At 44.3% G+C, this 14,592-nt stretch overlaps 1 protein-coding gene across 7 annotated transcripts in view; it reads left to right on the top strand.

Moving 5' to 3' along the window:
* The window catches only part of PRELID2 (PRELI domain containing 2), a 108,000-nt gene that overhangs the window by 16,051 nt on the left and 77,357 nt on the right, over positions 1-14,592 (top strand). The window contains exon 1 of one of the 7 annotated variants that reach the window (XM_053567210.1): positions 9,750-9,896. The exons of 2 other annotated variants lie outside the window; for them this stretch is intronic. Coding sequence is in view for 2 of the 5 variants with exons in the window: in XM_053567203.1 (XP_053423178.1) it covers positions 10,724-10,798 (75 nt within the window). In the remaining 3 variants the exon portion in view is untranslated. Of the gene's footprint in view, positions 1-9,749; positions 9,897-10,206; positions 10,261-10,659; positions 10,799-14,592 lie in introns of those variants that run through there. 4 more of the 7 variants (XM_053567206.1, XM_053567209.1, XM_053567203.1 and 1 more) reach the window with 4 other exon arrangements.

Raw genomic sequence — 14,592 nt, 5'->3', positions numbered from 1 at the left:
GAGAGGATCATGTGATCTTTATTTTTGCCTCTGTTAATATGGTGGATAACGTTTATGGACTTGCGTATGTTAAACCAGCCTTGCATCCCTGGGATGAAGCCTACTTGATCATGATGAATGACTTTTTTGATGATAAGCTGTAATCTATTGGTAGGATTTTGTTGAGAATTTTTGCGTCTATATTCATGAGTGAGATTGGTCTGAAATTCTCCTTTTTGTTTGGGTCTTTTCCTGGTTTTGGTATCAGGTTGATGTTTGCTTCATAGGATGTGTTGGGGAAGATTCCTTCTTCCTCAATTTTTTGGAATAATTTCTGCAGTAGAGGAATAAGCTCTTCCTTGAAGGTTTGATAGAATTCTGGAGTGAAGCCACTGGACCAGGGCATTTTTTGGTTGGAAGATTTTTTATTATTTCTTTGATCTCAGTGCTTGAAATCGGTCTGTTCAGGAGCTCTATTTCTTCCTGGCTAAGTCTAGGGAGAGGGTGTGATTCCAAATATTGATCCATTTCTTTCACATTGTCAAATTTCTGGGCATAGAGTTTCTGGTAGTATTCAGAGATGATCTCTTGTATCTCTGTGGGATCAGTTGTTATTTCCCCTTTATCGTTTATTGTATTTTACTTTTCTATTCCTCGTTAGTCTGGCCAATGTTTTATCTATTTTATTTATTTTTTCAAAAAAACAACTCCTTGTTTCATTAATTTTCTGAATCATTCTTTTGTTTTCAATTTCATTGATCTCTGATTTGACTTTGGATATTTCTTTTCTTCTACTGAGTTTAGGCTTAGATTGTTCTTCTTTTTCCAATTCCATAAGATCTCTTGTGAGATTGTTGTTGTGCTCTCTTTCTGTTTTTCAAATGTAGGCATCTAAAGTGATGAATTTTCCTCTCAAAACTGCTTTTGCAGTATCCCACAGGTTTTGGTAGCTTGTGTCTTCATTGTTGTTATGCTCAAGGAAGTTAATGATTTCCTGTTTTATTTCTTCCTGCACCCATCTGTTATTCAACAGAAGATTGTTTAATTTCCATGCCTTTGGGTGGGGTCGAGCATTTTTGTTAGAGTTGAGTTCCACCTTTAGTGCCTTATGGTCTGAGAAGATACAAGGTAAAATTTCAATTCTTTTGATTCTGTTGATATTTGTTTTGTGTCCTAGGATATCATCAATTTTGGAGAATGTTCCATGGGGTGATGAGAAGAATGTATATTCTTTATCTTTGGGATGGAGTGTTCTATATGCGTCTATCAAGCACAGTTGTTCTAGGGTCACATTTAAATCTCTTATATCCTTGTTTAATTTCTGTTTAGAGGATCTGTCCAGCTCTGTAAGAGGAGTGTTAAGGTCCCCTGTTATGATGGTATTATCAGATATCATATTGCTCAGACTGAGTAAGGTCTGTTTCAAGAATCTGGGAGCATTTAAATTGGGTGCATAAATATTTAGAATTGAAATGTCTTCTTGTTGTATTTTTCCCTTGACCAATATAAAGTGACCATCTTTGTCTTTTTTGACTTTAGTTGCTTTAAATCCACATGTATCTGAAAATAAGATTGCAACTCCTCTTTTCTTCTGAATTCCATTTGCCTGAAAAATTGTCTTCCAACCCTTGACTCGGAGCTTGAATTTGTCTTTTGAAGCCAGGTGTGTTTCTTGCAGACAGCAAATGGATGGCTTGTGTTTTTTAATCCAGTCAGCCAATCTATGTCTCTTCAGTGGGGAATTCAAGCCATTAACATTTATTGAGATGATTGATAAGTGTGGTAGTATTCTATTCGTCTTATTTTCTGAGAGTCCATTGCTTAGTTTTATCTTTTGCATCAGTGTGGAGGTTAGGTTCTGTCCTTTGATTTCTGAGTTCTTACTTTGCTGCTGATCCATTGTGGTGGTCAGTGTGCAGAACATGTTGAAGTATTTCCTGTAGAGCTGGTCTCGTTGTGGCGAATTTCCTCAATGTTTGTATATCCGTAAATGATTTGATCTCTCCGTCAATTTTGAAGCTTAGCTTAGCAGGGTACAGAATTCTGGGCTGGAAATTGTTGTGTTTAAGTAGATTAAAGGTAGATGACCATTGTCTTCTTGCTTGGAAAGTTTCATTAGAGAAGTCTGTGGTCACTCTGATGGATTTGGCCCTGTAGCTCAACTGGCGCTTACTCCTGGCACCTTGCAGAATCTTTTCTTTTGTCTTGACTTTGGACAGGTTCATCACAATGTGTCTTGGAGAAGTTTGGTTAGAGTTGAGGCGACTTGGGGTCCGATCGCCCTCTGAAAGCAGTGTGTCAGAATCTTTGGTGATATTTGGGAAATTTTCTTTTATAATATTCTCTAGTATGGCTTCCATTCCTCTGGGGCATTCTTCTTCCCCTTCTGGAATTCCTATAACTCGTATGTTGGAACGCTTCATAAAATCCCATAATTCTGACAGTGAACGTTCTGCTTTCTCTCTCTTCTTTTCTGCCTCTTTTACTGTCTGAGTTATCTCAAGAGCTTTGTCTTCTACCTCTGAAATTCTTTCTTCTGCATGGTCTAACCTGTTGCTGATACTTTCCATTGCATCTTTAAGTTCCCTAATTGACTGTTTCAGTTCCTTCAGGTCTGCTGTATCCTTTTTATATTCTTCATATTGTTCATCTCTTATTTGATTCTGTTTTTGAATTTCCTTTTGGTTATTTTCCACTTTATTAGCAGTTTCCTTCATTGTTTCCATCATTTCTTTCATTGTTTTCAACATGTGTATTCTAAATTCCCTTTCTGTCATTCCTAACATTTCTTTATAGGTGGAATCCTCTGCAGTAGCTACCTCATGGTCCCTTGGCGGGGTTGTTCTGGGCTGGTTCTTCATGTTGCCTGGAGTTTTCTGCTGATTCTTCCTCATGAGTGATTTCTTTTCTCTGTTTCCTTGCCCTAATTTTCCTTTCACTTCCTCTTGCTCTTTAAGTTCTCGTGCCTGTGGACTAAGGGTTACAGGACCAGAAGGGTGAAAAGGTTGAAGAGCAAAGAAGGGATGAAAGAAAGCAGGACCGAGTGATAAGAAAAACAAAGAAAAATAGAGAAAGGAGAGGGGGTGGGTAAAAGGAATATTGACAAAAAGAAGAGAGGCACAGAAAGAGGGAGACAGAGCAATATAGGTGTACAGTAGGGTACTTTGATACAACCTTAAAAAAAACCACCTTCTGGGGGTGCCCTGTTGGGTGGTTCCCTTGACGTCAGCAGCTCTTTGCTACCCTTATCAGACACAGTACTCCACCTCCACCAAGTAGAGAGGAAAGACAAAAATGCTGTAAATCAAACCAAAACAAGCAAACAGAAAACTTTGTGGGATAAAATTGGGTGGAAAACCAAATAATAGCGGTAGGAACACTAACAAAAATGAAGTTCTAATTATTGAAATAGGCAGCAATGGGAAATTATAATTAAACTAGAAAAATTGAGAAAGAAAAAGGATCTGTATGGAAAAGGTTGAGCTTAAAAAACAAAACAACATCAACAATATCAAAATAAACCAAAAAAACCAACCAAACCAAAAAAAAAAACACTACCAAAAACAAAGCAGTATGTATATGTTATTGATTATTGTCTGGGCAACACGTGGTCTTCTGGGGCATGAGATGTTAATCACAGTTCTGCTGATATGACTGGAGGCTGCTAGTTTCTCAAACCCCAGCAGGTAGACACCCTAAATCTCTCTTCAGCCCACTTAAAAGGCACTTTGAACTTGTTCACTGGCTGAGCAGAAGCTTTCCCAGGGAAGTGCTTGTCGCTGGAATCACTGCTGAAGTGGCTATCCACTTACCCTGTGTGCCAAAACTGGTCTCCCTCTGCCCCCGAGGGTTAGGGCTGCAAGGCGGCTCAGACCCCGCCCTTAGGCTACTTGGTCGCTGGGTTACCAGCTCCCACCCAATTCTAGCTCTGCGACCCTGAGGGCGGAGCTTGCCGGGGCAGATGGCTCACAATGGCTGCCTGTGACCCAGAGCCAAACACTATTAGCTCCGTCTGGCTCAGCGGCTCAGACTGGGGCCCTAGACAAAGGCCAATGTTCTCCGCACTCCGGCTCAGGCTCTCCCCAAGGCAGTTCAGCTGAGTGTCAAGTCCAAAGACACCAAAACAGTTCATAGGTAAGGCCTTTTTGGTTTGCAGTCTCGCTGCTACTGAACTTACAGTTGTGGTGGGTTTAGACGGATTGAACACACGCGACCACTTGCCGGTTTTCCACTGTTTTAGTCCTCCTCTTGGGGTCCAGAAGTCTCTCGCTGACTCCCTGTATCCTCTCAGGGTTGATGATAGGCAGATCCCACCAGCCAGAGATGCCTGGAGTCCTATCTCCCCAGACTCACGGTGCCCAGATGCAAGGAAGCTGCTGCTCGGCTGCCATCTTGCTCCACCTCCTAATCCTCTTTTCTTATGAGGGCACCAGTTATAATGGACCCACCAATATGACCTCATTTTATCTTAAATCCTTTTCAAATGTTCTGTTTTTAAATCAAGTCACAGGCAGAGGCACTGGGGGTTAGGACTCTACCATATGGATTTTTGGGGACAGAAATCAGCCTGTAACAGTTGAGGTCAGTAGAGTGGCTTTTAATCTAATGATGTCCTCATAAAAATTTGTACATTAACAGACGTGCATAGAGGGAAGACACTGTGAAAACAGGGAGAATGCGTACCATCTACCAGCTAAGGAGGCTTGTGGCTATTAGAAGACAGGAGAAAGGCCTGGAAGGATTCCCTGTCATGTCTCCCAGAGGCGATCTATCCTGCTATCTACCTTGATTTCTGAATTCTAGTCTGCAGAGCTGTGAGACAACACATTTCTCTTGTCTTAGTTATCCAGTTTGTGGTACTTTGTAAAGTTGCCCAGAAAATGAATATATCTTTCTTTCCCTGTATGGCCAGGCGGGCTTTCTGTAGGTGGTGGCTTGCACAAGCCCTGGCCCCTCTTTCATCTTTCAGCACTCTGTGCCATCTCTGCCTTCACGGCAGATCCAGAACCTAAACTGCTTACCCCCTGCACTGATACCCCTCACCACCCTCATCTCTTGTCTGCATGTGGGGAGAAGGGGGATTCAAACTGTATTTTTTTCCTTCTGCTTTCACACCACAATCACCATTAACTCAGAAGACTTCTGGGACCAAATGTGTGTGGGTTTCCCATATACCAAGCCTTCAATCAATTCTGCTGCGGACACCAGCTGGGTGTCCTCCAATTTAATTTTGATACTGTCTACCTGGAGGTAGCATCATATCCCACAGGGCGAGGGCGGGTAAGCCCTCACCAGCTCCCCAGGGCTCCAGGCAAGAGTTGCAAGTTTGGGTCTCCAGAACATCTGAGCAACCAGTTTCAAGTAGGGGTTTCCATGATCCTCTTTTTGAGTATGATTAAATTGTTATTGTTATCAGGGAAACAGTAACTTATGTTTATCAGTTTATTATAAAGGATATTACAAAGGCTACAGATGAAGGGATGCACAGGGCGAGGTATGGGGGAAAGGTGTATGCCACCCCCCAGCAGCCTCCATATGTTCAGCTATCCTGCAGCTCTCCTAACTGAGCCCCTTGGGCCTTTCATTGGGTAGCCATGATTGAGATGTGAATGGACAAGAAGGGTAAGCTTTAATTCTAGCAGATGGGGCCAGGCGCAGTGGCTCATGCCTGTAATTCTAGCACTCTGGGAGGCCGAAGCAGGTGGATAGCTCGCGCTCAGGAGTTTGAGACCAGCCTGAGCAAAAACCAGACCCTGTCTCTAGTAAAAAATAGAAAAAAAACTGAGGCAAGAGGATTGCTTGGGCCCAAGAATTGGAGGTTGCTGTGAGCTATGATGCCATTGCACTCTACCCAGGGTGACAGCTTGAGACTCTGGGTCAAAAAAAAAAAAAAAACCCAAAACAAAAAAAACCAAAAAACTAACATGGAGTGGGGGAACCCAGCAAGACCTTTCTGTTTAGATTCGTCTTGGCCTTTCTGGGCAGCATTCCTTTTTCTAGTGTATGGGGAAGGACCCTTTCTGGAAGGGAAAGAGTCTTATGACCCACTATCAGAAAAGTGGAGAAGTTTAGAGTTCTACCTTGGGCAGGTGAAAGGAGGGTAGGAGATCAAAGAGAGAGATTTTGTTTCCTGTAGCCTGCTTCTGAGGTCTAAAATGCTCCAACATTGAAACAAAAAGACCGTAACAAGGGCTATGGGAGTTATGAGCCAGAAACTGGGTGAAACCCTATTTATGTATACATCATAAGATCACACCTCCTGATGGATTTCTTTCTTTCCTTTGCTTCTGCATAGTCATTTCTCCACGCAGTGTGATTTTGTTAAAACACAGAGTTGAGATCATGTCTCTCCTCTGCTCAAAACTCTCAATAGTTTCCCATCTCAGATGGATAAAAACATTATCTTCACCATGGCCTAGAAGAACCTACATGACCCAGATCCTTGTTTTCTGCCCTTAGCTCCAGCCACACAGGCCCCTCCAAGTTCTCAATCACACCAGGACAGCACATATCTCAGGGCCTTGCAACTTTCCATTCTCTGTGCCGGGAATGATCACTTTCCAAATACAAGCATCACATATTCCCTCTCTTCAACTTGAATGTCACTTCCTCAGGGAGGTCTTCCATGGTTTTTCTTCTAAGTTTGACTTTGCCTGTCTCCCTGCCATCACTCTTCCTGCTTCCCTACTCTGTAGCACCCACACTTACTTACCATATTTATTTTGCTAGGTGTTGGGATTTGATAGACCTCTGTGACATGTTGGATGGTCCAGTTACCTACAAGCTCCTTATCCTGAAATATTTCCTGTCTGCCTGATTGGACCTTTTGAACTTCCTTTGACTCACTAAATAATCTGACTCTTAACTGGGGGAAGAGAAGTCTGGTTCACTTGAACACACCTGATCTCCTCTGACCATGGAAGTGAAGCAGGGTTGGGCTTCATTCGTCCTTGGAATATCAGGTGCTGTAGCCTTTACTCTACGGCCATACCACTGACTATACCTGATTTCAGAAGAGCGGTTCAATGATGCTGCTGTCCTACTTACCCTGCTATTGAATCTATTCTGAAATTTTACTTTGTTCTCATTGCAAATTCCTATTTTGTGCCTTGGTTCCAATACCTATGTCTCTGTTGCCTTCCCTGGCCAGGTCCCTAGCCTGCATATGAAATCTCAGATTGCTGTAAAGGAATTTGGAGATAATCTTGGCTCATTGTTCATTTTGTTGAAAAGCTGAGGTACAGAGCGGGAAGGAACTTGTTCAAGTTCACACTCTATATTAAGTTCACTCATGAATTTATTCAATGTACACTAAGTGCCAGGTATTTTACTAGGTACTGGGTAAAGAAGCGTGAATAAAGCGCAGTTCCTCCCAGGCTTGAGAACTTGACAGTCCAATGGAGAATTTATATTACAGACAGTTAAAAGATAACATACAAAATATTAGTACTATAGAAATGGTCAGGATGGTCAGAAGAAGAAATTGAACCAACATGAATGAGGTGTTAAAAGCAGAGAGAGGAGAGGGCAAGAAAAGAGGGTCAGGATCAACACTTTGTCCACTTAAAACTCACAGCATTTAAAAAGGGCAAATCACTCATTCCTTCAACCAAAATTTACTGGATGTTTACTATGTTCAAACTTTTGTATCTTGCTATGGTGATACAAAAGAGTTTGGTATCTAACAAAAGCTGTTTGGTAAGATAGTTGGTATCTTAAGACCAAATGAGGTCATGGACTTCTAAGCTTGGCCAACAACTTTCCAAACTTAAGTGCCTGACCAGTTAAACCACCCGACTTCAAAGTAATGGAAATTTGTTTCACAGTTCCTTCTCTCCCTCTCTGGGGACACAGCAAGTTGAGAGTATGGTTGTATGAACTGGCAGTGACTCTGAGCCATCAGATTAGAGGCCTCACATTATTGTCAACCCTGGCACAAGTCTCACCTTCAGAGTGCCCTCATGTCCTTGGAATGGGCAGGTGATATTTGTTCTTACCAAATAAGTCAGCTAAGCAGCTCCAGTTAGAGCCAGGAGGTGCTGGGTCCTTTAACCTTTCAGGACAAAAACTTGGCCTTTCATGGTCACTTAATCAGGAGTTGGTGAGTAGCTGTGCAAGGATATGTTCTGGAAGAAACTGGTAGTCAGAGTGGAGTGAGGGCAGGCCCAGCGCCCGGGGCCCATCCTGGCTGGCTGCATATCACATCCAGTTTCCAGCTTCTCTCTGGTAACAGAAGTAGACACAAGATACCATAAACTCTGCAAGTAAATGATCTCTCCTTTGTGGGCTATGTAGTTTCCTTTGGGGATTGTTTTTTATTTTCTTGTAAGGAAGGGTTGGGATATAGCAGAGTTGGTTTGATACCTACACTCAACACATGTAAGAGCTTTGGCATCTCACCCTCTACTGAATTCCTTCCTCCATATTTCAAGGAAATGCTGCCCATAGGTTTAATAAGAATTAATTGTTTCAAGAGATCATAGGAAGATCTTCTGAGGAGCACAACTGGAGCAGAGAACTAGAATACACATGGAGGAAGACATGGGGTTAAGAGTGATTTTTTTTTTTAAAGATGGAAGTCACAATGTACTTATGTGCTGGTTGGAATGTTCCAGTAGAGGCAAAGCTGATGATGGAGGGGGATATTGCTAAAGAGATGTTCTTGAGGGGGATATTGCTAAAGAGATGTTCTTGAGCAAGAAAGAAGACAGGAACTTCTAGGGATGTGCTAGAGTAGGCATTCAATACAGCTGTTATCATATATTATATAAATTTACAACTAAATACATTTTATATACATTTTTTGAGACAGAGTTTCACTTTGCCGCCCTCATTAGAGTACCATTGCATCATAGCTCCTAGCAACCTCAAACTCTTGGGTTCAAGTAACTCTCTTGCCTCAGCCTCCGAAGTAGCTGGGATTACAGGCACCTACCACAATGCCTGGCTATTTTTAGAGAGGGGGTCTGGCTCTGGATCAAGCTGGTCTCCAACTTGTGAGCTCAGGCAATCCACCCGTCTTGGCCTCTCAATTGCGGGGATTACAGGTGTGAGCCACCATGCCCGGCCTAATACATTATATTTATAAGAGTGATAAATATTCAGAACTAATTCCTTCCTAATACTATGTTACTGCATTTTTCATTCTTATCTTGTGGTTCTTTATGATACTGTGAATGGTGGAAATGGAAGATGATGGGGGCTCCTGGGCTTCTCTTCCTGACTTCAGTCACTGGATGTCCCTTAGTTGCCCCTTTGTGTTTAGTGACGTCATGCTGATAGCTTTAAACCTGACAGGAGTATTTACACAGCAGAAATCAGCAACTCTTGCAAATCGGGGCCTTGTTTGGTTTGTTTTTTAAAGGAGAGTTGTTAAACATTTGCCAGCCCACCTCAGAATTCCTTGGACAAGGAGAGACACAAACGGGACCTACGCTAAGTGCTGAAAGTTCACCCAAAGGCACAGGAGGGAAGGCTGGGCATTTAGACTGGCGGGTTGATAGATGTGGCAGAGAGATGTTACTCATTTACTAAGTGAAAAAAGAAGCAAGGTAATGAATGATTTAGTATAAGACTAGGAAAGGGGGCATTGGAGGTTTGAAGTGAGCAGAGTAAGGGAGGAGTATGGTAAGTAGATTAGAGAAATTTAGCATTTTAATAGTGTATTTGGCACCATTGAAAATCTCCTGGAGGTTAGTGGTTGTCAACAGGCGGCTTGTCAGCCTCCCTGTGGATTTCCTCTCCAGCCTCTGTCTCTTGCAGGGGTGAGGCAGGCAGAGAAGAGCTAGATTTCTTCCAGGCTCCAGGCTAAGGTGTGGCCAGACCAGGTGCTAGCCAGGGAGACCATAAAGTCATAGAAGCAGAAGTCACCACTTCAGAGACCTTCTGCGTTCATCCCAGCTAAAATTATGCCCAAGGTCCAGTAACTTTCACGACTTTTCTGTCTCTTTTCCTAGCTTGCTGGTTGGGTGTTACGTCTGGCTCATCCATCCCTCAGTAGAGCAGGGATGGTGCTTCATTCACTGCTGAATCCCCCCACCCCACCCAGTGCTTGGCGCACAGTGGATGCTCAGTAACGTTGAGTCATTTATTGCATAAATCTGCTAACCTTCTTATTTCTGTACGTGGAGCAAAGAACACTCATTTGGTTCCTCGTTCCATGGTGTTTAAACTTTTATGAGTCAAAGAACTTCCCTACGGAGCTGGATACTCTAAAACACCGTTCTTTATTTCCTGAGGCCCAAACGCAAGCCTCAGAGCCAGCTGTGCCGCGGTCGGTCGGTGAGTGAAGCTGACCTGTGTCACCCTGGAGTTTACTTGTTAGTAACTTTTTTATTCCAGTGCTGGAGGCAGCACAGACTCAGTCTGTGACTCCAGATGACATAAAAGGACAAGGTTCCCAGGGTGTGGCGCCGTGGCCGGGAGGTGACAGGCGCGCCTCGCGGGGCCCGGGGCTGTGACCGCCCAGCCGGCGCTCGGGCCGCGATCCGGGTTTCCGACGCCGGGCACCGCCACCCCCACCCCTCCTCCCCCTCCTCTCCCCTCCTCCTCCCCTCCCGCGACATTGGCGGAAGGGGGCGTGGGCGGGGCCGACTGTATGTTTCTCCCGGTGGCCAATAAAGTTCGGGAAGTTTGAAAAAGGGGCGGGAAAAGCGCACGCCCCGCGGCTGCCGGCTGGGACGCCCGCGGGCAGTGGCCGAGCCAGGCGGCCGTGCGCTGGCGAAGGCGTGGCGGGCGCGCGGGGATGGGGGTCACGGTGGACGTGCGGCAGGTGTACAAGTACCCCTTCGAGCAGGTGGTCGCCAGCTTCCTCCGAAAGGTACGGGACCCCCGCGGCCCGTCCGGGTTCGCCCTCTCCCACGCCCGCTGCCTGCCGCCCTCTCCTCTCTGTCCACCAGGAAATCCCCACCCACCGGCTCTCCCCCCGGCCGCGGGGTTCGCAGCAGGGATGCGTGGGGCGAGGGTGGCGGTGATTTCCTCGAAGTCTCCCCGTGCAGGGTGAGGGACAGGGCGCCGTGCTGGGCCTCACGTCCACAGCCTGCCCCGGCGGAAGGGAGAGGTTTTTAGAAAGTGCCTCAGAAAAACCTAGTTCTCCGAGCCCCGCTGGGGTTGCAGATAGCTGGCGCATCTTTCTAGTTCATTGCCGACCTGTTCCGAGCTAGTGGAGGCCGTCGAAGCATCATCCTGGATTACTGTGTCCTGTCAGTCCACTGCCCCACTACTTTCTCTTTTTTTATGGGACAGCTGTGGGACTGGGCAGGTTACCTACACTCTGTGCCTTAGCTTGGTAGCTTGTACGATGCGGAAAATAAGGGTACCAAACTCATAGGGTGGTTGTGAGGATCCAAATGAGATAGACATTCATATAAAGTGCTTAACACAGCTGTCGACCTCAAGGAAAAAAAAGAAACCAGACAAAATAAACTTAAGTAGAGTGTTTATTTGGACCAAGGTTGAGGATTACAACCTTGAAGCATAGATTCAAGTAGCTCTGATTAGCATCAGTTACAAATGGGTTTTAAAAGGAAAAGATGAGGCAGTTCCTAAGTTGTTTACTAATAATTTACATTAAAATAACATAAGCTACTGACTGGCTCTGCATTATTTTTTGTATTGCAAACTCCAGGCACTGAAGATAATGGGGGAAGCAGCAGGTGCCACCAGGCTAGGGGGGCATGTGAGATGGAAGTCCCCTACTCCTGTCTCTCTGGGCCTGAGACATTTTACACACCTCAGGATCCTTCATACAGTTCAGACTGCTTTGAGCTATTTTTCTTTCCTCACAAAGACTGATGTTAGTAAGGGCTCTAAAATATTGTTGTTTGTATTACTACAACTGATTTCAATACAAACGTTGAACCCTTGCCTGAAATACTCAGTGGTCCTCTGCTCCTAGGACTGTGGCTTGTGATAATAGGAAAATGGAAGATTTCTTTGAAAAATCAAGATCACCCAATAGGAGGTGGTATTGTGGACTCTAGAGTGGCTCTGTGTTTGGATAGTTCTGTGAGTGACTTTGGCGGTGGGTCTTCCTTCTAGGGTGTCTTTTCTGCATCTGTAAGATGAGGGTGTTGTCTCAGAAGATCTTGTAAGTTCTCTTTCAGCATTCATATTCTATTTATTTATTTATTTGTTTGTTTATTTATTTATTTTATTTTTTTATTGTTGGGGATTCATTGAGGGTACAATAAGCCAGGTCACACTGATTGCATTTGTTAGGTAAAGTCCCTCTTGCAATCATGTCTTGCTCCCAGAAGGTGTGGCACACACCCAGGCCCCACCCCCTCCCTCCTTCCCCCCCCCATGACCTTAATTGTCGTTAATTGTCCTCATATCAAAATTGAGTACATAGGATTCATGCTTCTCTATTCTTGAGCATTCATATTCTTAAGCAGGATTTGCAAAAGTTGCAATTTGGCTTGGGCAGCAACCTCTGGGTATTGAACTCCATATGCAAGCAGAGAGCCAAGCCAAGGGAGTTGGGGAAATGAAGGTTATTTGTTAAATGGAAAGGCCTGCCACCATGAGAGGAGGTGACACAGTGGAGGGAGTAGGGCACTAGTTAACGTGGTGTTGCTATGGAGGCCTTTTTTAGAGGGAATGTCAGTTTGCTGATGCTGTTCATTGATCTTCAGTATCTAGAATAGTGCCTAGCATCTACTAGAGACTCAAAAATCTGGTGAATGAATAAATGAATGAAATAATGAATTATGGATCTGATGTCGAGTTTTCCTCAGGCCAGGTTTCTGTGCCCAAAGAAGTAAGTCAATGCCTCATTTTTTTGTTAGGATAGGCACATTGGTGTATAGAGTCCATAATGCAACTGCTCTTTTGGAAAGTCTGGATTTTGCCTTCTCAGAACTCACAGGGCACTCTATCTAGATCTCACAGTGTTAGATGGTTACTTTTGTATGTGCCTTGTTCCACATACAAAAGTAACTAACCTTAGTACACATACATTGGACTAAGCTTTTTTTACTTTTGAAACACAGTCTCAGTTTGTTGCCCTTGGTGGAGTGCAGTTGTGTCATACCTCACAGCAACCTCAAACTCCTGGGCTTAAGTGATTCTCTTGCCTCAACCTCCCCAAGTAGCTGGGACTACAGGCGCTCGCCACAATGCCTGGCTGTTTTTAGAGACAGGGACTCACTCTTCTCAGGCTGGTCTTGAACCTGTGAGCTTAGGCAATCCACCTGCCTTGGCCTCCCAGAGTGCTAGGATTACATGCCTGAGCCACCGTGCCTGGCCTTTTTTTTTTTTTTGAGACAGAGTCTTACTTTGTCACCCTCAGTAGAGTGCTCTGGCATCATAGCTGACAGTAATCTCAAACTCTTGGGCTCAAGAGAGCCTCTTGCCTCAGCCTCCCGAGTATCTGGGACTACAGGCACACAGCACTATGCATGGCTACTTTTTTTTAAAGATGGGGTCTCGCTCTTCCTCAGGCTGGTCTTGAACTCCTAAGCTCAATCTATCCACCTGCTTTGGCCTCCCAGTGTGCTAGGTTTATAGGCGTGAGCTCCCGTGCCTGGCCTCTAAGCTTTTTGAAGACTGGACTTATTTCTGCAGAAACCCACAGGACATAGCCAAGCTCCTTTTTATAGAATACTCGGCACATGTCAGCTTTAAATGACAGTCAGTAAATGCTTTTTTTTCATTCATTCTGTTACAGATATTTACCTTTGGTGTGCCATGCTCTGTGTTAGGTGCTAGAAAAATAGGGCACCACAGGCGGCAGACCTTCTTCTCAAGGACCTGAAGGTCTTTAGTGCATGAGACTGACACTAATACATTCATGAACATGTGAATATGTAATTCTGATTGCTGATTGATGATATGTACTTACACAGGAAAATACATGGTGGTGAGCATATTGGGGAGGCCGGTTGAAGTCTAAGAGGGTGGTCTTTAGGAAAGGTTTCCCTGAAGAAGGGGCATTTGTGAAGTGAAGGCTGACATGAATAGGCATTTCCTAGACAAGCAAGGTGTGTGTGGCATGTGTGTGCATGTGTGTGTGTGTGTGTGTGTGGTGTGTGTGCTTACCATCCTAGATCATGTTTGCTCCTCCCAGGAGCATGAGGAAGAAGTTATGATTGACTTTCTTTGTACAGTATGGAGAAACTGAGGATCAAAGAAGTCTAAGCATCTTTTTCACATTCTCACAGCTAGCAGGTAGGAGAGCCAGGGTTTCAACGCATCTGAATCCAAAGCCCACACCCTTAGCCACCAGGCTGTGCTGCGTTGCACATAATAGGCACTCAGATGATTATTGAGGAAGTAAAATTTCAGAATCAACTTTATCTATGGCTATGTAAGAAATCACTCCAAAACTTAGTGGTTCAAACCAGTGGCAGGATTTTAATTCCTATGATTCTGTGAGCTAAGCTCATCATTGGTCTTTGTGTGCTGTGTGGTATAGCTGAGGTCACTTACATAGCTGCATTCAGTTAGAATCTGATGTAATTCTTATAAAATACTTAACACAGTACCTGGCATATAGTGAATCAGAACTAAGGAAGATATTTTGGAAGATAAGAATGGTGAAAGGAGTGGCAAACATTTGCAGACTGAAGGTCTAGCAATGGGACGGTGTTAACATCATGGATGACGCTGTAT

Source organism: Nycticebus coucang, chromosome 17, assembly GCF_027406575.1.
Source record: "Nycticebus coucang isolate mNycCou1 chromosome 17, mNycCou1.pri, whole genome shotgun sequence".
NCBI classification, from domain to species: Eukaryota; Metazoa; Chordata; class Mammalia; order Primates; family Lorisidae; genus Nycticebus; species Nycticebus coucang.
The sequence above is the reverse complement of the archived record's forward strand: the minus strand, read 5'-3'. Positions and strand labels throughout refer to the sequence as shown.